The 23,360-nt window shown below is 37.4% G+C and overlaps 4 protein-coding genes across 4 annotated transcripts; 2 read left to right on the top strand and 2 right to left on the bottom strand.

The window, feature by feature from the left end:
- The first annotated feature begins 1,873 nt into the window (after window positions 1–1,873).
- Window positions 1,874–7,343, top strand: LOC147394784 (Nucleotide-diphospho-sugar transferase family protein). The gene is given in 7 exon segments (XM_086453213.1): window positions 1,874–2,029; window positions 2,163–2,503; window positions 3,308–3,360; window positions 3,363–3,478; window positions 3,606–4,394; window positions 5,179–5,425; window positions 6,359–7,343. Coding segments are annotated over 7 exon segments (2,034 nt in total). The 5' UTR covers window positions 1,874–1,987; the 3' UTR covers window positions 6,805–7,343.
- A 581-nt stretch (window positions 7,344–7,924) lies between these two features.
- On the bottom strand, window positions 7,925–11,570 carry LOC147394783 (inorganic phosphate transporter 2-1, chloroplastic-like). The gene is made up of 3 exons (XM_086453428.1): window positions 10,115–11,570; window positions 9,127–9,318; window positions 7,925–9,042 (listed from the first exon to the last, which is right to left on the bottom strand). Exons 1-3 carry the CDS (start codon window positions 10,841–10,843, stop codon window positions 8,218–8,220), a joined length of 1,746 nt encoding a protein of 581 aa, XP_086309554.1. The 5' UTR covers window positions 10,844–11,570; the 3' UTR covers window positions 7,925–8,217.
- Window positions 11,571–11,705: 135 nt separating this feature from the next.
- Window positions 11,706–14,237, bottom strand: LOC147394782 (Concanavalin A-like lectin protein kinase family protein). The gene is given in 3 exon segments (XM_086453427.1): window positions 11,706–12,201; window positions 12,204–12,987; window positions 12,990–14,237. Coding segments are annotated over 3 exon segments (1,959 nt in total). The 5' UTR covers window positions 13,815–14,237; the 3' UTR covers window positions 11,706–11,851.
- A 7,863-nt stretch (window positions 14,238–22,100) lies between these two features.
- On the top strand, window positions 22,101–23,132 carry LOC147394781 (RAF-like serine/threonine-protein kinase PRAF). The gene is made up of 2 exons (XM_086453563.1): window positions 22,101–22,390; window positions 22,518–23,132. Exons 1-2 carry the CDS (start codon window positions 22,228–22,230, stop codon window positions 22,931–22,933), a joined length of 579 nt encoding a protein of 192 aa, XP_086309689.1. The 5' UTR covers window positions 22,101–22,227; the 3' UTR covers window positions 22,934–23,132.
- The last annotated feature ends 228 nt before the right edge of the window (window positions 23,133–23,360 follow it).

Here is a 23,360-nt window from a genome sequence, read left to right as displayed (position 1 = left end):
ATCATGTCCTTTAATTCGACCATATTAAATGTACGATCTGGATTCATATTGGCGGTCAACTTGACGTAATCTTCCTTTATTTTGGGATACCTCTCGCAGTGAAATGGGCATGGTCAAGACAACCAAAGAGGCTGTCCAAGTATCAATGTGTAATGTGTTGTGTTTATATAGTGTTTACAAGCCAAGAATTTTTTTTTTTTTGCTCACAAAGAAGTCAATCTCGGATTTTCCTTACTCATAGATCGACTAATCACAAGTATCCTCGCCCCCTCCCGGGGTGAGGGCCTCCTTCCAGTTCTGTTTCACCTCCGGGGGGTATGGATAGCCTTCAATTAACCTTGCCGAGGTTAAATGAAGTATAAATTCATAGTGCGGTAGCGGTATTACACTCAGACCGGCAAGAGAGAAAATTACTTTTTGAGCTAAAAGTAGAAGTTCAAGTCTAGCCCTTCGGGTCTTTGCCTAGAACTTTGAAGTGATTACTTTTTGACAGATTAGAGTCTTAGGTCTGTCTAGTCTAAATCGACTTTATTACTGATTTTAGAACTCATAATGACATGCTTAAAAATTTGTGTATATTTTTTTATGTTATTAGTGATCGAACACCTTAGATCCTTCATAAGTTTAATTGACAACCATTCCCAAATCTCTATCGGTTATGTTTGGAAGACTTTTGGTTACGGCCGTCTCTTGTTCAGTAACCATTTTGAATGGAGACAAGGTTTCGGTTAAACACGATTGGTCAAACAACAATCTGTGAAATCTCTGTATTGATTTTTCCATAAGAAAAATATCTATCACAAGGCCTAGGGCATGACCTTTAAAAACAAGTACAGAGCAAAGCCTCTTAAAGTTTGAAAATTTCAAAAGATTCTTAGTCGTCTTTATCACAACCTTTGATAAAGACATGAAAATGCTAGTTTTTTTGTGTTGCTGTAATGGACCCGGCAAGGGTGGTAATGTGGCATGTAAAGACTATACTAAAATTTGGGAACTGCTATTGGCACTCCCAACTTTTACTCTATTATACCCTAATTTCTTAACTTATTTATCACACCCTCGTTGAGATTAAAACACACCCTTCAAACATTAAAAATGTTTGGTTCAAATTATTAGACAATTAGAAATAGGCTTTAGACCTGTATAGAATTCCAAAATCTAACAAATAGAAATCTTAAAAAAAAAAGAAAAAAAGAAAAAAAAAAGAAGAGAGTTTTTATTGGCATCAGTTTTTTTTTTTTTGATAAAAAAAAAAAAAAAAAAAAAAAAAATCAGTATTTGGGTGAATTTCCATTTCTTGCGTTGGATATGACAAAATTTCGCGTTTGGTACATTAGTTTAATTTTCAAGACATGTTTTTCAAGTGAATTCGTCACTTTTGTTATCAAAGAATTTGTTGATAAAAAATCAGCAATTTTACCAAATCAAGATCTCGCTCGTAATTTATCAATAAATTCCTTGGAAAAATATGTTTTGGGAATTAAAATGAGTAGTGTATTGGAATTGGAATTTTGACATAAGTTGCACATGTTTTTGGGAAAAATACCCTATTTGGTTGGGTGAATATTCATTTTAATAGGGGTGCGATAAGTAAAAGATGGGCTACCAATAGCAGTTCTACAAATTTTTGTTAATGACGTCTTTACAGTAATAGTTGACAGTTTGACATTGCAGTGTAAGGGCCCCCATGCGAGCTGACGTCAAGTGTCACATGCCCACCATCACCTGAATGGAGATCCCACGACTTTGCTGCAACTTCCTCCTATAGAAAAATCGATGCAACTCGTGCAGGAGTTGACACGTGTATTAGCATCAAACTCGGTCTCGGTAGGCGGGTGGTGGGTTAGGCCTCTACACCTCGCCTTTCAGTTAAAGTTCCACTGCAATAGTTTCTCTCTCTCCTTCAGTTAAAGTTCCATTTCTACAGTCTGTGTGTGTGTGTGTGTGTGTGTGTGAGAGAGAGAGAGAGAGAGAGAGAGAGGAAGCGATGAGGACTTCATCTCTTTATGCTTCTTTGAGCTACAACAAGGTCAGATTAATCACCCAAAACCCAAAACTCCATTTCCTCCTATTCTATTTCTGCAAATTTTTTGCCCCCATTGTTTATCTCTGATGTTTTTTCTTATAAATTTTCATAAAAAAACGTATTTTTTGATTATCAGGCATTTCAAGTGGGTTTATGGTTAGTTTGGCTCTCTGGGTTTCTCTTGATTGCTCTCTCCCTCTACGCCACACAGAGATTGCCTTCTCTTAAGGATCAAATCAAGAAGCCCAAACTTACCCACAAAGGTTTCCAAGACTCAAGTAGGCCAAATATAACTATATTTACTGCCCCAACCTCATTTACTGGCTTGGTTGGGGCCAGACAGGTCTTAGCGGTTCGATCATGGCTCGCTTTATCTCCCGATGTCACGGTCGTTCTGTTCGGTCGAGACCCATATCTTCTTTCTCTTGCAGGTGTTCTTGGTTCTCGGGTTTTGGTAGAACCCAATATCGATTTCACGTAAGCAATTGATCCAACCATTTATTCTCTCTGAATAATTTGCTGGATTGGGTCTTTAAGTAATCTTTTTTAGTGTGTTTGTTGATGATTCTAATCTTTATTTGATTCGATAAACTCTAGTTAGATCTCACCTTGTACATTTCCTAGATAAAAAAGTTAACTTGATTATATTTTTCACTTCTACTCGTAAACAATCGAAGTATTTTATTTACTGTTTGAGACAATGTAATAAACAGGACTGTGGTTATATCTCACTTAGTAATTTCCTTAGATAAAAATGTTCACTTGATTATACAGGGGTAAATTCCCAAATAATTACCAAAGTTTTCAAAAATACCGAAAGTGTTACATGTGTTGACACAACTGACGCGTAATGTTGACAAAATGTTATCAAATTGTCAATATTACGCGATAAGTTTGTCAACATTAGCAACATTTGGGAAATACCGATAAATTTTGTAATTATTTGGGAATTTACCCATTATACAATCACTACCATTAAATCGAAACTCTGTTCTTGGACAAGTACTGGATTTTATTTTCGCTGTTTGAGACAAATAAATAAGCTTTGAAACATTGCTTTGCTTATGTAATTGCTAATTCAAGGTGCCACAAAAATCAATAAGTGATGGAATCTCATTGAAGATGAAGTCAAACTGCTAGATAAGGTTTGATTCCATCCTAAATAAAACTGCAGGAAATTCTCATAATAATAATTTTTATGCTCATGATCTTCATTTTCATTCTTGATTTACTGTCCAAAGAAAAACTGTACATTTTTTATTATTCCCTTTTGGTTTCTAGGTTCCTAGGTTCCCCATTCTTCCATTCCATGGTCGCTAGAGCACGGGCATCCACTTAGACATTTCTGTTTTGATTGACCCTGAGACTGTTCTCTTACCCAACTTCATGTCCACTCTGAATTTCATTAACAAACTTGACCATGATTGGCTCCTCATTGCAACATCACCAAATGTTTCTCATTTCCCTTTTCACTTGGACGAAGCAACAAAGCATTGGCTACGAGAGGATGGAAAGCGAATAAAAGTCCGGAAGGTATGAAGGAACCTATCGCAGATTCAAACTGGATGACTCGCATGAGATTGATTCATTGAAACTTTTCTCCCTCGTCCATCAGTTGCAGGAGTTCTTAGCTCAGAAACAAAAGTGGACCCATTGTGATAGGAGAATGCTTATGGCATGGAACACTGGCGAGCTACCTTTACATGCCGGGGTCCTCCCTCCTTTCTTATATGGGAAGGGCCTTCACAACCATTGGATCATCAACGAGGCCTTATCGTCAGATTTTAGATTTGTATTTGATGCCAGTGAAGCTTTCTCAAGCTTCTACCCCGAAAATCTGAGCCATTCGCAAAACCAATTTCCTAGAGGTTCTGACATGGGAGATATGAAGGGGAGAAGTTGGGAGTACACGGGAAATTCCCTTCTAGGGGCACGATACGGGTCATTGTACTTCCGTGGAGCCAATTTTTCCAAAAAGCTAGTAAAGCTTGTCAAGTGTGACGGTCGTTATCTTTTCTTAGACATGGCAGAAAATGTTTCTCATCCTTATCAAGATCAGGGTTCGTTGCATTCTAGGAGAGAAAAGAAATGGATGAAATCTGTGGAGTGTTTCAAGTCATTGGATAGAAACATGGATTGCTCCTTCAAGGAGCTCTTTGAATTGTCAACGCAAATGTCTCTTCCATTCTCCTTGGAATCGTTTCTTTCGAGAATTGCAGACAAGGATAGAACAATCGTGCTTGCAGTTGCGGGAAATAATTACCGGGACATGCTTATGAGTTGGGTGTGCCGCTTACGCCAATTACTGATTTCAAATTTTGTGGTCTGTGCTCTTGATAACGAAATCTATCAGTTTTCCATATTGCAGGTACATTTATTTCATTGGTCTAAGTTGCTTCATTCTTCTGTCATGGTCTGGGTTACATGTTAAATCATTCTGCATCACCTATATTCTTCTATAGCCAACCAAAGCACCCATCTGTTGGCCATAGCTTGGATCATTCTAAAATTCTTAGCAATCTGATCTACTGATCATTTCCTGGGAAATTCATATAATTGTGACTGTTCAAAAGAATGTGATAGATGGGCTGATTGAGATCATCCCTAGGTTGATAAGCAGGTGCAATCAAATTGGGTTGGGACACCCAGTGTGCTGATGTCACAATCATGGAATGACAATACAGGGGCCGTGCGGTACACTAGTTCGTGGCCCAACTAACTGAAGCCTTTGTATGCCAAACGTGGTATGATACCTTGGTGCTTCTATGGCACGCACGCATGTGATATAAGCCATAACCTTCAAACGCTGCACGGTTACCTATCTCGAAGAGCACGGCCGTGACAAGAGTGTGCCATCAGGCGGTGCCTTGGATTTTTTCATTCTGCATTTTCTTCTTAAATTTAACATATATATTTATTTAGGAAAATGCTGAAGTAACATTGAAATGTACATCGATTCTCACGTCGCTGACATGGATGTATGTACAAAACCATAGATGTTTTTAATCGAGACACATGTGAAAAGCATCTATGGTTATGTGTGCACCTCCACATCAGCAATGTGAGAATCGATGTACATTTCAATGTTACTCCAGCACGACTCATTTATTTATTCATTGTTTTGCTGGACTAAAGAAGCGTATGTGCCCTAGGGTTTGCCTGTTTTCAAAGACCCATTTGCTCCAAGTAACATCAGCTTAAACGATTGCCACTTTGGGACTAAGTGCTTTCAGAGTGTGACCAAGGTGAAGTCCAGATTGGTTTTGAAGATACTAAAGATGGGGTACAATGTACTCATGAGCGACGTTGATGTCTACTGGTTTGGAAGTCCATTGCCATATCTTCGCTCCTTTGGCCCGGCTGTTTTAGTAGCACAATCCGACGAATACAATGAAACAGGTAGATCAGCCTTTACACATGGTAGCAATCATTCTTTTCCATTGGCATAAAAATGAACATGAGACAGCTGGTACCCACGATATTCGGCACTACATTCTTTTGTACAGTCGATAATGTTATATAGCAATTTGACCAGAGAGATTAATCTATCTGATCTTCTGTTCTAGCATGGACTCTGTGTTGCCAGATACTAATCTGCCTACATTCCAAATTACATTAGTAAAGAGAGCTGCTATTGGCACCCCAACTTTTACTTATTACACCCCAATTGAAAATAAAGAAAGTAAGTGAATGGTTGAGAATAAGTAAAAGTTGGGGTGCCAATAGAAGCTCTCTCAATATTTTTTTGTCTTGTTTGATTTCTATCTGTTGGGTTTAGGATTTTATATGAGTTGAATGATAATTGTAAACAACTACTGAAATTGTTTGAACGAGTGTTATTATGTTTTGTAATATCGAGATTATAATTTGAGCCAGACCTTTGTAATGTTTGAAGACTTGTTTTAAGGGTGAATCTCCATTTCGTGTGCTGAATATGCCGAAATTCCGAGTTTGGTACACTGTTCATTTTAATTCCCAAATCATGCATTCATCATTTTTATAACCTACAAGTGAGTTCGTCGCTTTTAATATACCAGCGAATTCAATGATTATAAAAGTGATGAATTCACTCGAAATGCATGTTTTGGGAATTAAAATCAACAGTGTACCGAAACCGGAATTTGGACATAAGTTGCGCACGTTTTGGGAAAATTCCCTGGTTTTAATCTTTAATTGGGGTATGATAAATAATTTAAGAAACTGGGGTGTAATAAGTAAAAGTTGGGGTGCCAATAGCAGCTCTCTTAATAAAACATGCTACTCACATGATTCCTTGTATCATTTTATAAGATAATTTTTCTGTTAATTCTGAGAATCTATCCTTGTTTGCAGGACCCATAAACTTACCTAGGCGCTTAAACTCTGGTTTCTACTTTGCACGTTGTGATGTTGTGACAATTGCTGCAATGGAGAAAGTGGTGAAGCATGCATCAACTTCAGCACTATCCGAGCAACCAAGCTTCTACGACGTATTATGTGGGGAAGGTGGGGTAAACCGCTTGGGTGACAACAGGTGCATTGAACCCAAAACGAATCTTACAGTTCATTTCTTGGACAGAAATCTTTTTCCGAATGGGGCTTACCAAGGTTTGTGGGAGAAAGTAAATGTGAAAGTGGCTTGCGAGAAGAAGGGGTGCATCGTACTCCATAACAATTGGATTAGTGGGCGAAGGAAGAAGCTTGAACGCCAGGTGTCGTCGGGTCTATGGGAGTACGATGTTAGCACAAGAATGTGTCTGCGGAGCTGGCATGGAACCAAATGGAAAAGCTCTTTCTGATATCTTCTTCTTGGATGATTTTTGGTTCGTGGAGTGGAAGAAAACAATAGAAACCTTATTGACCCTGAAGAGAGAGCCGGACATGAAGATATAAAGATAGTCACACCGAACAGTGGAGAAAACTAGCAAAAGAAATTGTTCTAGGCTTCAAGTAAATTATCTTACCCAAAGATCATTGGATTTTGATCTCGACGCTTGGATAAAAAACACTTTTGAATGTTGGTAATGTTGTAAGAGAGGTACTTTATCTTTCATGGTGGCTGGGGCATTCAGAGAGAATCAAGAAGGAAGAACCAATTGAGGAACGAGGATAAGTCATGATTCCGACATCTTAAAGTCTTAGAAGAGAAGAACTATCTAACACTTTTACTGTAAACCAATGTACTGAGTGAAGATTGTGAGGATTTGCCTTGCAAAGTTTGTGAATTATTCACATTTTTTTGTGCAAAATTTTGGAGAGAAATGTCTCGTGTGCCTGAATACTTGAAAAAAAAAAATGGAAAATTTTGAATTTAATGAAATATATAGGTTTACTTCAATTCTTGTACTATACATAGAAAAACAAGGCATTTAACATACAAGGAAGAAAACCTTAAAGAAAGAACCTAACATTAGATACCTTCCTTTAAAGGATCTCTCCTCAGTCTCAATAGCTAATCGGTGGATCATATTCTCATTTATTGTTCTTTTGTCGAGGGTATTTGGTCTCATTTTCTATTGTTATTCCTTATTACGTCTTGCCAAAATGTATACTAGAGTTACTCTAGAGTTCGGAAATCTTGGCATTTATTCATAGAGAGAATTTTGTGGTCATTTACTACTTTCGTGGTATTTGGGGAATTTAGAAAGAGAAACAAAATGATTTTTGGAAGGGAAAGAGAAATCCCCCCGAAGGAATTGATTATCATTATTTTAGGCCTTTTGTTTATCTGCTGTAAGCTCTTTGATGAATTAAGGGAGTGTTCTTTGAAGACTTTGTCTTTAAACGAGATCTTATGTGCTTAGAGCCAGTAGATTGTAACATAATGATTGTATCTAGGTAGATCTCCTTGACCGCACTTTCTTTTAATGAAATAAAAAGCTATCGAAACAGAAAAAAGTCCATCCCATTCCCCAAATGTATCCTCAAAACTATAGTCCAATGAATCCCCCAAAAACATTCCTTCTACACAATTGAATCTCAGATCTTATGACTTAATCCCTTAGTTCATCCTTTCTCAATGGGAAGAATTTTCTCAGATATACTAACCCATTCATTCTTCACAATTTAAAAGAAGTGTTTTTTCTATCAATCAACAGATACAACTATTTACATGGAAGCCCTAGTCGACTCAGGACACTGATGCCACATGTGAAACCCGCCCGGGGTATTGAAATTGAACTATATTTGTTTCATTCTTCTTCATGCACAACTCAAAGTAGAGGCGACAAGAGCTTCGTAAAGATCCACGTGTATAAAATGGCAAGGATTGCACCAACTGGAATTGTGATGACCCAAGAACCGACAATCTCCTTAACAGTTTCCGCTCGTACTCTATTCAGTCCCCTTGCAAACCCAACTCCCATCACTGCACCGACCAGAGTGTGTGTTGCCGAGATGGGTAGTCCCAACTTTGAAGCAAACATAACTACTGAAGCCGCTGCAAACTCTGCTGCGAACCCCCTTGTTGGTGTTAACTCTGTTATTTTCTTCCCAATTGTTGCTATTACTCTATACCCCCACACCGTCAATCCCGCAACAATTCCGAATCCTCCCCACGCAAGAACGTCGGTTGGAATCACAATATCAGCTCCACTTGCACCGCCATGTAGGATAGATAATGCAGCGGCCAATGGGCCTATCGCGTTTGACACGTCGTTGCCTCCATGGGCGAATGCCATGAAGCAGGCCGACAAAACTTGCATGTAGCCGAAGACTCCATAGACGATCTCAAGCTGAGTCCCGGTGGGGCCTGAAACGTTAGAGAGTAAGCCGATAGTTTTGTTATGGGATGTACCCACCCTTGGGTCTGATTGTGCGACTTCGGACTTGAGGAGGAGGTGACCGAGTTGTTTGTGGATGACTCTACTGACTAGGATTGCACCAACGGTCCCAGCGGCTAAGGCTTGGGCTAGAGCCATTGCAGGAATCTTGCTAAGAGGGAAAGCCACAAAGGAAATGCCGGTTACACCAATGAAGACAGCAATTGGTGCAGCTGCAGCCGCGGCTTGGCCTGGATTTGGAGCACTGTATACAAACTAGAGAAAGAAACCGGAAACAAAAAAGTTAAAAAGACTGGGAGAGTGATTTCGTCGTGTGTTCCATACAGAGTAAGAACATACCCTACGGATACATTTGTAGACAAGAAATGAGACAGCCGCTCCTATTGCAGGGGAGATCACCCATGATGAAGTTACTCTTGCGAGTGAACTCCAGAAGACGGCACCAACACCCCCATAGACTAGACCAAATCCGACCATTGCTCCTACTATACAATGTGTGGTGGACACGGGCCAGCCGTAATACGACGCAATCTGATTAACACTAGCAAATTCGTTGGTGACATTGAATTGTTTTGCAATAAAAGGGAATTGAATTGAAACCCAAGATTTATAGTGGACATACTATATGTAGGCCAATTTAATTCAAATACACTACAAAGTAAATATAGTTACTTCTAACAAGAAAACTGAAATATAGTTGAAGCTAGGATGGAAAATAGGAATTTTGGCAGTAGTTAATGTACCTCAATGAGATTACGGAGGACCCTTTTAGCTGTTTGGTATGAAATATTAGTAAGAAAGCTGTAATGAAAAAACTTCCTTTGATCGATCAAGATTGATAAACTACGAAGATTCAAACATAGAAAACAAAATACAACACGAGATTTACATAGTTCAGCAAGATTGCCTATGTCCACGAGTGGTGATGATAATTCTTTATTAATGAAAACTGCGAAAATACAACACAAACTTAGGGTTTCTGAACTTTGAATATGTATATGGCATCCTAGAGCGAAACACACATTTTCTAATGCCCCCAGAAGTGTACAAATGCCCAAGAAATCCCAATCCTCAGGGGCCTGCTGACCCCCGAACCCCTGGCCCAAGATACACCTAAATATAACTCAAGTTAGGGCCATAAACCAACAAAAGCGACATGAACTGATTTTTTTTTATACAGAAAATTAGATTTTTTCCTTTTGATGGGTAAATTAAATTCTTCGATTTTATAGACCATACAAGTAAGGAAGGGTTCAAGATCATATCAAATATTTGAATTTAGGAAAGAAAATGAATACAAGACGCGATATGGATTGAAGGAATGAACCTGCAACCAGGTACCAGCAGAAGCCAGCGAGGAAAGCAATCCTGTGAAGAGCAATGTATCCTTCCCTTGAAAGACATTAGCAACAAGTATACCCTTCTGCATTGTACTAGTCACATGAGTACCCATCAACAACGCACCCGAGAATTCAAGCACCGAAGCAGTCAACACAGCTTGTCGGAGAGTCAGAGCACCCGAACCCACTGAAGTCCCCATCGCATTTGCAACATCATTGGCTCCAATATTCCAAGCCATGTAAAACCCAAACAACAGTGTAGTGTAAGAAAGCAATTTGTTCTTCAACCCTAACCCGTGCCCCAACGAGTTCATAACAAGTGGAAGACTAAGAGCGGCGAAGGCAATGCAGATAGATATGGCAGAAGCAGTACTAGAAGAGATGTTGAAGGCTTTTGCCATTGCTGGTAAGTTGTCAGATTTCGCATTTTCTTGTTTGTTATCGATCACTTCTTGTTGTTCTTCACCTTCGGCGAAAGAAGACGACAGAGTTGCTAAGGGGATGATGAGTTTAGGACTCGTTACTCTTAGAATGTAGAAGGAAGACAAATTGGGTGGTTGAGATTTGATCTGTAAAGGCTTATCTTCTCTCTTTGAGAAATGGGTTTCGTGTAGAAATTGATGTTTGAAGCGGTATCGATGAAAATTCTGAAGGAAAGCTTGAGCTTCTCCTCCTACTAAGTTTCTTGAGTAAGAGAAGCAATAAGAAACAGTCATCTGTGTCTTGTTGATAAGGGTTGAAGAGAAGAAGAGAGAAGAAAGAGTGAGTGAGGGAGAGAAATTGAACTAATGTGCATTTTAATTTTAATTATTTTTTTCTTGGAGAAAGAGAGAATGGATTTGGTTTCTAGTTTTGGTCGATTGAAACGAGTGGTGGTTTTGTATTTCATAATAAGATTATCATCCACACATGTCCAAACTCTAAAGACAAAACTTACAAAAAAGAAATTCACATTATCCAATTTCAACTACTAATATTTTGAAAAAAAAAAAAAAATGATGGTCACATGCTTCACACTTCATTGAGGACCAAATATAAATTCATATTGAGATAAAGGGGAAATACAAATCAGTTGGGAGGAGATATAGTGGAAATTGGAATTGATTGATGAGGGTATTGTCCACGTGGCAAGGCCAGATGGTTTCCTATCAAATGGCTGATCTGGATAATCCACAACATAATTCATTTGGCACGAAATGTAGAAGTTAACAGGAAAGAAGTCTACAATGACCACTAGTGCAAAATTCTTCCAACTGTAGGATCAAGAGTAGTTAAGGATTCAAATTGAGAACCACATCAGAGAAAAATTCTTCAAGAAATTATAATTTGTAATATGGGATCAAGAATCATAAGTGCCAAAATGAGAAAATTGGTTCACGAAAAAATGAGAATTGCAATCCCCAAATTAGGAAGAATAGATGTGAGCAACGACAACAAAACCAAAAGGATAAGAAGGATAAGATTCCAAAAGAGTGGATAATTTTATATAAGTAAAATACTGCTTAATAAATTTTGTATATTTTTTCCAGTAAAAATAATTGTGAATCTGATTTAAACATCAACATTACTTTGAAAGTCTTAGCGAGAAACTCTGCAATACCACTATTGAAATCTTGAAATGAGAGTAATCATGAATTTACAAACAAAAGAAATAAAACTTATTTGAATTCAAATTCAAGAACGTGTCGCCTTCTGTCCCCGCTCTTAAGAAATCAATAAATAATTCACACTGATTGTGGTGGTGCCGCCTCCTCCTCCTCCTCATCACCATCATCATCACCACCACCATCACGACCACGAGAAAGCTCTGACAACAAACTAGCTGGCTTAGTCGCCGCTCCCTCACCAATCAAAACGGCTACAACTTCCTTCATAGTAGGGCGTTGTACAGGATCAGGATGACAACAAGCCAATCCAAGCTTCAACACAACCTCCATATCATCCACTCTATACTGCCCACTTAGCCTCTCATCTCCCGCTTCAGTAAGCTTCCCTCCTACGTACAACTCTCTCACCCAATCAATCAACAATGGCTCATCATCCCTCCACGTGTCAATCGGTCTCTTCCCACACCCACCTCCAACACCACCACTCCAAAACTATAAACATCACTAGCCGCCGTAGGCGACGCTACATTAGCTAGCTCTGGCGCCAAATACCCAAGCGTGCCCACCACACGTGTGGTAGTCGCCGCTTGCCCATGCTGATACAGCTTCGCGAGACCAAAATCACCTAAACGACCTCTCATTTCGCTGTCCAGTAATATATTGCTTGATTTAATGTCGCGATGAAGCACCACTTGATCCCACCCGTGATGAAGGTAGTTCAAACCTTCTGCAACATCGATTAGTACTCTTCGACGGCCTTCCCAGCTTAATAGTTGTTTGGGTTTGTCGAAGATCCAACGGTTGAGGCTGCCGTTGGGCATGAAATCGTACACCAACATCAATTCGTTTCCTTTCTTGCACCAGCCTCGCATTTGGACTAAATTCTTCTGTTGGAGTCTACCCATGCTTGAGATCTCCGCCATGAATTCTCTCAAACCTTGCTTCGAATCATGAGCGACGCATTTAACTGCAACTTCTGTGTTATTAGGTAGAGACCCTTTGTAAACTTTTCCAAACCCACCAGACCCCAAAAGCTCTTCTTTTGAAAACCCCTTGGTTGCTTCGAAAAGCTCTTCGTAGGAGAATCTGTGTGGCCAATACTCGACTTCCCAATCTTCAATCTTATCTTCTTCTTCGTTTTCCTCACAACCCTCTCTCTTTCTTCTCCAATAAAACCAATAAAATCCAGAAAAACAGAGTATCGTAACTACAACCGCGGCAATCGAAATTCCGGCTATAATTCCGGCGATAACGATTTCGATGACGTAGATTCCGGCAAGAAAATTGGTAAATTAGATGTGTTGATGTCTCTTGCGTTTCCTGAATCGCTAAAACTCCAAGCTAAAACCCTCTGCACTTCAACCCAAGTGACCTTAGAAGCAGAGAACCCAATATACATATCGGGTGATACGTAATTAGCGATTAAAGGGTTTTTGTAACTAAGAAGAGGTCTTGAAGGGCGAGATACAGCTAAAGGAGCGATTGTGACGTTGATCTCGGATTGGGTTCCATCGAATTCGATCCAAGCTCGAATATTTTGACCGTTGCGCATCTCAACAGGGACGAAAACTCCTGTAGTGGAATTATAGTATCCAGCGGTTTGGGTCTTTGCAGATTCGATGTTGTTGAGATCGATACCGACATGATTGCCATCTGGATCGTTAAATTCTGGGTTTTGACCAGTATCGAATTCGATCGCTAAAAGAGGAGCGATGGAGGGTACAGTGGCGTTGGAGAATAGGCCGAAGTATTGGCCAGAGATGGCTCCGGGTGGAGAAGTTGAGTTGGAGAGGACGAAAGCGAAGCCAAAACCTGGGCTTGAAGTGATTTGAGGTAAGATGGAGAAGACGAATGAAGTTGAGAAAGAAGAGATGTTGGTGGACTTCATGGGGATTCTTGAAGGGTAGAAAGCTCGACCGATGGAGAACTGGTTGGTATCGTTTGTTAATCGGATGACAGATGAGTCAACTCGGGCATCGCTGATGAGGTTGAGATCGGTGGCATTGAAGGAATTAAAGAGGAAATCAAGGGCCACAGTGGAGGAGATAAAGACGAGGAGGGGGAGGAGGCGCTGTAACATCGTCGCTTGAGAGAGAGAGGGTTCGATGGGGGGAGGCCGGTTCGGTCTTTATAGATGGTGTTTAGTAGTACCACCGGTCTATTGACCCGGTTTGATCTAATTAGAGATGCTTTTCTGTAACTACCACCGGTCTAGCTTCGCCGTCTCTCTGTTTAAAAGTCTCTCTGTAATTTAATGAAGGTAGAATGGTCTAAGCAGAAGAATTATCTGGTACCACCGCTCCTATTTGCGATAAAGGTATCCGATAGATCCAAGACCGTTGGATGGAAGATATCTGATGGAATCTGTATGCTGGATCAGTACAGAAAAGTAAGGGCGTGTTTGATAGGCCATAGAAAGTAGGTGGAAAAATGAATTCCTTTGAAAATGTGAGTTTAAGTGTTTGATTAGGTGTTTTTCTTGGAATTCAATTTATTGCCCAAAGTGATTTTTCACCAACAATTTTTCTTTTTTTCTTATCTATTAATGTTATTCACTCATTCACACTCCCATTCCCAAAAGTGAAATTCAAACTTTTAAAACTCAACGCGGCTTGACTCGAATGTCCTTAGAGTCTGATCGACAAGTCTGACTTTGAAGAGGGTTGCTTCAAATTTTGAAGGAACCCTCTTCGTTACAAGACATGTGGCTCATTTCACGCTTGCATTTCCACAAAATTTGAAACACCAACTTGAAAATGCCATGTGTAATTCAATGGAAAGGATTCCTTCAAAATTTTGAAGTGGACTGCCCGCTTTAGAGTTTTTTCCCTTGTCGGCACCTTGTGAGTTACTCAAATAAAAATGTATGCTTTTTATAAATGAGTTGGATTTTAGTGACTCATGACTCACGAGAGAATACATGATCCTGGCCTGTAAATATAAAATCCAATGGTTGAGATTTATACATATTTTGATTATATTTCAATTACACACATCTCAAATATACTTCTCGAGGATAAATCCTAACCAATGGATTTTATTATACTCTTCCGATCATGTGTGTGTTTTGTATGAATCATTCTTCTTGAACACCCCATGATAACCCTTTATAGGTATTTTAAAGATAATTTTTAATATTTTAAGATAAATAAAATATTTAAATTTGGTTTTTCAAGAAAATATTATATATAGTCGAATAACTCATCGAGCTTCTAACCAGATTATGTGCATTTTCTAGCTAACTCAACTGTGTTAACTAGATGAGTTGGATCCATCAAATTTTGGGTTCGACTCAATTTGAATCCAAATGAATCAACTGAATTTGATATTTTATAAGGTGCATTTAAAGGAGGAGTTCGAGCTCCTTACGAATGGCAGGCCAAATGTTTTGAACCCCACAAAGTAATGAATTCCTTAGAGCCACCCTCCAGGTCCGATTGACCCTCAACTCAGTCAATTACGCATAAGACTTTTTGAGAGGGCAGTGTGTGTGACCGTGAGATTAGTCTCATCGAAAGGGTGGGGATGCCCAAAATAAGTCAAAAGTCAAAAGAGGAGTTCATTTTGACCGTTTTGCTACCATCAAACCAATTCTTATGGTTAGTGGGTCACTTTTACGATTAACAAGTGGGGGAAGGATAATGAACTTCCAACTAATTCGTAAGGCATAATGCAACATTATTTGAAAGGTAGCAAAGTCATCATCAAATCCATGCAATTAAATGTCTTCGAGATTCCAACTAGACATCAGGGAACAGTCAATGGTATCGGTGGTGCATGCTAACAAAAACGATCGTAGTCAAAAGCAATTTACTTGACCAAAGACCACACTTATGTCCTGGAGCAATTAAATTAATTATGGGCTTAGACCCATAGTTCAGTTGGTTTGACACATTGCAAAACAAAGTTTTGAGGTTGTGGATGAGTCCAACTTACCCATCCCACAAAGAATTATATTAGGGTTTACTAGAGATTTTCATAAAAAAAAATTATTTTAATGAGCCCCCATCCTCTGACACACGCCCCCATCATAGAACCGTAAATCAATTGTCTTGAGATACTCAAGAAAAAGATTTATGATTATGCATATCCCGAGGCAAATAATCTACGCTTCTGTGATGGGGGTGTAGGACAATGTTAGAAAATCATGACGCTATTTTAATATATTCTTATTCCATAGATTAGTACTAATGTCCTTAGTGGCGATTTACTTGACCAAAGACCACTTTTATGTCTTGAAGCAATTTAATTAGCTGGTGGGCTTAGACCCATAGTTTAGTTGTTTTTTCCTTTGTTAGCAATTTTTCATTTAATTCTTGAAAAATTCACGATTTCTTTTTTTTTTTCAACGAAAGTATTATTCTCTGGATTATTAAACTATATTGAATGATTCACGAAATTAAAGTTTGAAAAGAATAAAACATGATTTTTACAAATTTTTATAAAATTGGGTGGAAATAAATACTACTTTAACTTGTTGTATGTTGCACAATGTAAACTTGTAAGTTGTGATGTGTAACACAAGTCGACTTTGAAACGGCCATGTTTCAAAATTTTGGAGGAATCTATATTTTTACGTGACAAATGTTCCTTTTATCTATAAAAAAATAATAACACGACTCTTTACATTTATTTGAGATTACACCTTCATTTTTTAAATTGATGATTTGTCTCTTGACTTTAGTTTTTTTTAAAAATCAATGGAACAATAACTTTAATGTCCTCATTATCACCATCATCGTTATTACCATCACTATTAACATCACTTATTTCATCATCATCATCATCACTATTAACATCACAATCATATGGCCGAATTTTTTGTTCTCAAATTTTTTAAATGAAACGAATAATACACGCATGAAGCATATGCCGCATATTTTTCATTTATCGAATTTTTGACCAAATTTTAGACTGAATTTTTACAATTCAAAATCAAATAGCGTTTGAATTTTTCACGAATCAAATTTTTGTCGTATTCCAAATTGCTAACAAGGGCTTTGACACATTGCAGAGCAATTTTAAGATCATGGGTTCAAGTCTAGCTTACCCATCAATTTTTTTTTTAAATATTAATTGTTGGACCCCACCCTATATCATAAGTAATAAAAGGATTTTGTTAATAAAGTGCAATAAATACAGTTTGAAAATTGGAATCTAAGGGTATTTTGATAAAAAATAGTTTTTTAAAGGGCATTTACGATACAAAATTAAATTTTCAAAGTTTATTACACTTTGACGAGAGGCACACGTTAACAAGACCCGTGTAAAAAGATGAGTTCGACTAGCCTTACTAAGATACTAAGGAAAAAAAAGGCTTTACTAAGCCTCATCCATCATAGAAGGCCTAAAGATTAGGTCATCGAGATTTGTAACAAATCTAAAGGTCTTGTTTTACATATCTCATATCATTTTTTTGATGGATGAGGCTTAGTAAGACCTTTTTCCTTACTATCTTAGTAAGGAAAGAGTTTCTCTAAAAAGTTCTAGTGGCCAATGATCCAATGGATGAGATGAAAGGGATTACTAGCGATTTCCATAGAAACGGTCCAGATGAACGTATATTTTAGAAGATGGAGATTCCCTCCAAACCACTTTGAACTCCAACCAACCCCCTCTTTAAATCACTATTCATTCACTTAAAAAAATTGAAATTGATCGAAGACAAAAATGACATTTAAAATATTATCCATAAAAAGAGAAGACCAAAAATAACATTTATTTAAAAAAAAACAACAAACAAAATAAATAATTAAAATAGATAAATATTGATTTAGACAGATCTTTTAAAATTTATTTTCTCTATAATTTAAGTCATCTCTTAAAAATAAAGATTAGTTGAAGTTATATTTTGAGGTTTCGACGTCTATATTAGGAGTTTTGAAGATCGGTTGGAAATACTTCTAAGGATCAATATAGATTTTCATTCGAATCCCTGAGAATATCCTCTGATCCCAATCGCTCATATTCAGGAAAGCTGCAAACCTCGTTTGAGACTATCATTTTCACAAAATAAGAGCGCCCCAACATCCCAACTTAGACACAAAAGTGTTAGATGATGGTGCATTCTTGTGCAAATCAAAATAAGGCTAATTTTAACGAGAGATATTAAACATGATGAGCACACTTTTAATAATTTAATTAAAGATTTTAGATATAATTAAATAGATGAACAAGAGGATTTGTTTAGTTGACCTCAAATGTTTTCGATAAGATTTTGATATTTAAACATGAAGAAAGTGGATAAAAGGAGGACCTCACACCATGTCATTAGTGCTGTTGCCAAATGAAATAACATCATTGATGACAAAGAGTCCTTTTCTTGGCCCCAATGCACCATATACCTTCTTTTATCTTTAATAATCTAATATAGAAAAGAAAAGAAATTCAGATTTAAAATAAAAAACTTTAAATCTTGTTTTAAATACATTAGGATAATAATGAGTGCCACGTGAACCAATAGTTGATTTGTTCCCTCTTCAAAGGGATAAGGAGATAAAAAGTAAGGGGTGGGTATCCATATAATGAGGTCGACTCCAAATATAAGAGATGAGATTGATTATTGTATTTAAATGTAATTTTTACTTATCAAATTAAGATTGTTTAATTTATATATGGGGGTGCATATATGATTTTTGAGTATTGATAATCTGACTTAGCCACGTGGCAACTCAATCAACTTATATGGCGTGACAGGCTTGAGAATTGTAGATGTGCTCTTCTCGAGATACAAAACTACGGTACCCCATGAAAAGATGCAATTTTGTATCTCAAAGAGAGCACATCTATGATTTTCGAGCCTGTCACGTCAGGTAAGTCAGTTGAGTATGTCACGTGCCTAAGTCAGATTATCACGACTAATATATTTTTTTTCCTGCATTCTCTTTTAATGGAAATGTATTGATTTTCTGACGCCCCTCTCTCATATATGCCTCATCATAAATCTTTTTTATTGTGCATCCCAAGGTAAATGATCTATGATTCTGTGATAGGGGCATATGTCAAAGAGGGGCATCATATTATCATGACTTTTAATGAAATGCTAATCAATCATAGAAATCAAAGTTTTTATACCAAGGATTTGGGGTTGGTTGAACGCGTGAGTCATGTTCATACACTAATAATGTCTAGATTCACATATTTATTTATTGAAAAAGTTTTCACATGGATTGAGATAGATGCCCTTTCACATTCTCTATCTATGTTCTTTTGAATATTCTAGGCCTTCAACTTATACATTTTTCTTAAGAAAATTACTTGAAGGACCCTGGTAAAGGGATTTATCTATAAATAGTCTATAACTTTTGCATGATGGCTTGATAGGACATTTAGTAAATTTTTTATTTCTTAATAGTCCCACATTATTGGCGAACTCACCGCTTTTTTATTTATTGTCGAGTTCACCACTTTTTATTTATTGTGAAACTTAACGCTTTTTTATTTAGTGTCGAGTTCACAATTTTTATTGTCGAACTCACCATTATTTATTGTTGAACTTGATGTTTTTTATTTACTATCGAGTTCACCACTTTTAAAATAAAAAGTGGTGAATTCGACACTAATAAAATCCACCTATTTTCAATTTTCGAGTTTTTTAAAACTAAAATACATGGAAAGATTGACTGAAAACTTAAGATAACCTATTTAAATGACTTCAATCCAAAAGAGCCATTCTTAATTGATTTTCTTCCAAAAACTAGTTTTTTACATGCATCTTAAAAATGTTTGGAAAATTCTTTGAAAATGACTTTGTCTTCTTTCTTAAACCCTTTCCGATGGAATGGAGTCTTCGAAACTCGATTGAGATGCGAAAATTTTAATTTTTTGAATGAAATGATGAATTCAAACGGTTAGAGCATTCAATCGTGAGAAATGTGGGAGATGAGTCCAAGGACTCTTAAGAAAGGAAAAGTTTACTACATAAACTATTAAGAAATTGCCCAAAACTTAAGGATTATTTAGAAAAAAGTCCCTCCACCAAGGTCCTTTAGATAATTTTCCCTTCTTTTAAACAAGCAATAATTGGTCTTTGTTGAAAATCTAACATTTTGGAAAATAAATAAATAACTCAACATATTTTGAATTTTTAAATGTTATGCAAAGTCTTACCAAGATGATGAATCAACTTGAACAAAAGAAATTTAATGACAAGGGGTGAAAATTCACTCTTAGTTGCTCTCAAAACTATTTTTTTTCACTCTTAGTTGTCCCCACAAAAAATTGTCTACTCTTGTTGTCCCCACATGGGCAAAATCCTTGCTCCGCCCCTGTTAATGACTTGATGTTCGTTTGATAAAATTGAAGGTTGGACGAAGGATTCCATAGAGGTGAGAAAAGATAGGATTATAAGATCCCATTTTAATTAATGAAGTAAAAGCAAATCATTCGCAAGTTATTGACATAACATATGAGCCAATGTTTAAAAGGGACCTAACCTTTCCCAAATTGAATAGGTCATGTTTGGACATGAAACATGAGAAATTAGTTCATACGAGCAAGGCCTAAAATAGTCAGGGCTCATAGATAGAACATGATGACGAAATAAAATAAGAACAAGTCAAAAAACCATTAGATGTGGATGGAATAAAATGAAAAGAAATAAAAGAAGATGAAGAATATAATAATTCAAGTGATGACATCAATGCAAGTGATCATGAATAGAACTTAACATATAGAGTATATGATTGGTAATAGTTCACAACTTCACATTACCAATACAAATACAAATGAACATCATGAGAATGTGCGAGAGAATTATTTAGAGCATTGTTGGGGTGACATTAGGATTTATTGTGATTCTCACATTTTTAATGTGGAGGTGCACACATAATTGTAGATAGTTTTTACTTGTATCTCGAGAAAACATATCTATGGCTATCACATCAATGCACTGGAAAACAAAGTCCCTTGGGATTTTCCTATTATTTATGTTGTTATGCATAGAGTGTAAGAAAAAAAGAATTACCTCACCCTTAGACTCATATCTCGATAAAGATCTCTCACCTGATTCTTGCAAAAAATCTCAAATATAAGAGATTTTTCCAAATCAAAATTCTCTGATGATAAAGATAGCAAGAAGACAAAGAACAGTTGAATTAGAGAACGAGTCAAAAGTCATTTACTTGTGTTTAATTTTTTATTTATAAATTCGAAGAATCCTAGATTAGGAACTTTTTATCATTATCTTCTTCTTTACATGTTAGCTATTCTTATTGGTCTCTTCCTAATTTGATTTAAAATATAATTGTAATTAAAATTCAAAGATCTTAGAGTATCTTTTGTTAAGATTTCTAGTATTCTTTTACTATTTCTACTAGAGGTTAATGTAAGGTTAAAAACATCCAATTGAAATCAAGGGTGAATATATTAGAAACATTTTCTTGTAAGGATTACAGAGCTTCAATATGATGAGAGGGTTTCTGCTGGAAGTTGAAGCAAGGGCATTTTGGTTATTTTATGTTAATCTCTCAGGCAAAACAAAGGTCAAACTGGGTATATAATCAGTTTGAAATTACAGGGAGTATCTCAAATTTTGACCAAATCGTAGAGGGGTATATTTCTAAATAACCCTAAAACTATTTCTTCATAGAGACGAAAGGTTTGATTCCAAGAGTGAGGTCCACGGACTACCTTTTCCGCGCCTTCAGTTATTGAATATCGCTGAACTCGGTTTAAACTATCGAAGAAGAAATTTGTAGAACGCTAATAATTACTGACTCTAAAGTTTCCCTCGGTGTGTACTCGGATGGCGTGGCAAGCAGGCAACGTATAGGATCGTTGATCGTTTGACTCGTGTATCCCTAAGAAAAAGATCTTTGGTTCTCTGCCTTTCCACGTCAACCACGTACAGATGGAGTGAAAATTTTCGAGTCCGTAAATCTTGACTCTTTGTAGAAAGCCATAAACGACAAAAATTCCCTACATAGAAACCCTCTTTCCAGAACAAACTTTGGTGAGTAAACGATCATCAAAATATCATATAAATAGGTGGGCCTAAAGTTTGAACAAACTTAATCTCTATGATAGGCCAGCTGTCTGACATATAGTGGTAGAGAGCATAATCCTCAGTACACGTTAGGAGCATAGAGGGTAAACTTGTAATGCGTGTTCTCATATGGCGGTTACTTCGAGGAGATGAACCAACAATGCGCGTGGGGCTCACTGTGACCTAAGCTGGGCCCACCTATATTTCTACGACTTTTTTTATCGAAAAATCGAATGGCTAGCATATACCAATCAAACTTTCTATTTAAGTTTATGGGTCAAATTGGTTAGTGACTTGTGATGTACGTTAACGTTATACAACTCCGGAGTATAGGATCTACAGTCCTCTCTTCACGAAACTCTATAAATAAGCGACGAGTTTACCAAGAAGAGGCTTGAAGGAGGAACTCGAGTAAAATCTCTCTCCTCTCTCCTCTCTCCTCTCTCTTCCCAGTTCCCTCTCTTATCTTCAACTTCGATTTGATTCCAAATCTCTTGTATCCAAAAGCATGGTGGGATCTTCGTTTGACTCCAATGACGTCTCCGTCAAAACCGTTAAGTTTCTCTGTAGCTATGGAGGCAAGATTCTTCCCCGTCGAACTGACGGCAAGCTCCGTTACGTTGGTGGAGAAACCAGAGTCCTCGCTGTGGATCGTTCCATCTCGTTTTCAGGTTTGTTCATCGATTATGTTTTTTTTTTGTTGAAGTTGTTCTGTTTCGATTTAGGATTACTTGGATTCGATTTTGTTTTTGGGTTTCGGAAGGACTTAAGAGTGTAGATTGTTTGGATTTGAAACAGAGCTTTTGTTGAAGCTTGGAGAGTTGTGTGGATCGTCTGTGAGTCTGAGGTGTCAGTTGCCAACAGAAGATCTAGACGCCTTGGTTTCGATCACCTCTGATGAGGATCTCTCCATTCTCATTGAGGAGTACGATCGAGTAAGCCGAGTGAAATCGATTTCATTAAAGATCAGAGCTTTTCTTTCGCCTCCAAAATCACTCAAAAAAACCTCTCCTCCATCATCAGCCGTTGGATATATGACGCCTTCAGGCATGGCAGCCAATGGATCCGTCGGTCAGATCTCAAAACCTGTGAGATTTCCCATCAGTTTTGAGAAATCGTCCGGATCAAAGCTCCCTTACTACACGTATCTTCCTCAGATAAGCCCTAGATATGTCTACGTTGCAAGCAACGGGAAACACTGGCAAGAACCCTAATTCAAGATCTAAACTTATAATTTTAGAATATATGGAGAATTAAGTAAAAAAAAGTAAGAAAAGAACAGATCATTATTTTATGTATTTCGGACTGTAAATCGTTGAAAAAAATGATTCCAGAGCATCGATGTGTCCATTAATGGATTTCATCCCAATATTATCCAGTTTCATTTTGGCGCTCAAATTTTTTAGAGCAATATATCACCTTCTTCGTATTGCTTTCTAATTTGCGCCAAATCGCCGTTAGGGTTCCGTTAAATGCCGCCGTTTATCATTCATTGGCTTGACGATAAGTGTTCCATTTTCGTTACCATTGTCTGTTGCGTGTATTGCGCGCCAAGTGGGCCGTGTACCCGTGTCATTCGTTAGTTCCTTTGTTACAATGTTCATCGATGGTCCTTCCGTTTAACTGCGTATAAGTGCTTTT

This window comes from Akebia trifoliata, chromosome 9 (assembly GCF_017979445.1).
Source record: "Akebia trifoliata isolate Shusen 1 chromosome 9, ASM1797944v1, whole genome shotgun sequence".
Lineage (NCBI taxonomy): Eukaryota > Viridiplantae > Streptophyta > Magnoliopsida > Ranunculales > Lardizabalaceae > Akebia > Akebia trifoliata.
Note: the sequence above shows the minus strand (reverse complement) of the source record. Positions and strands in the feature narration are given on the sequence as shown.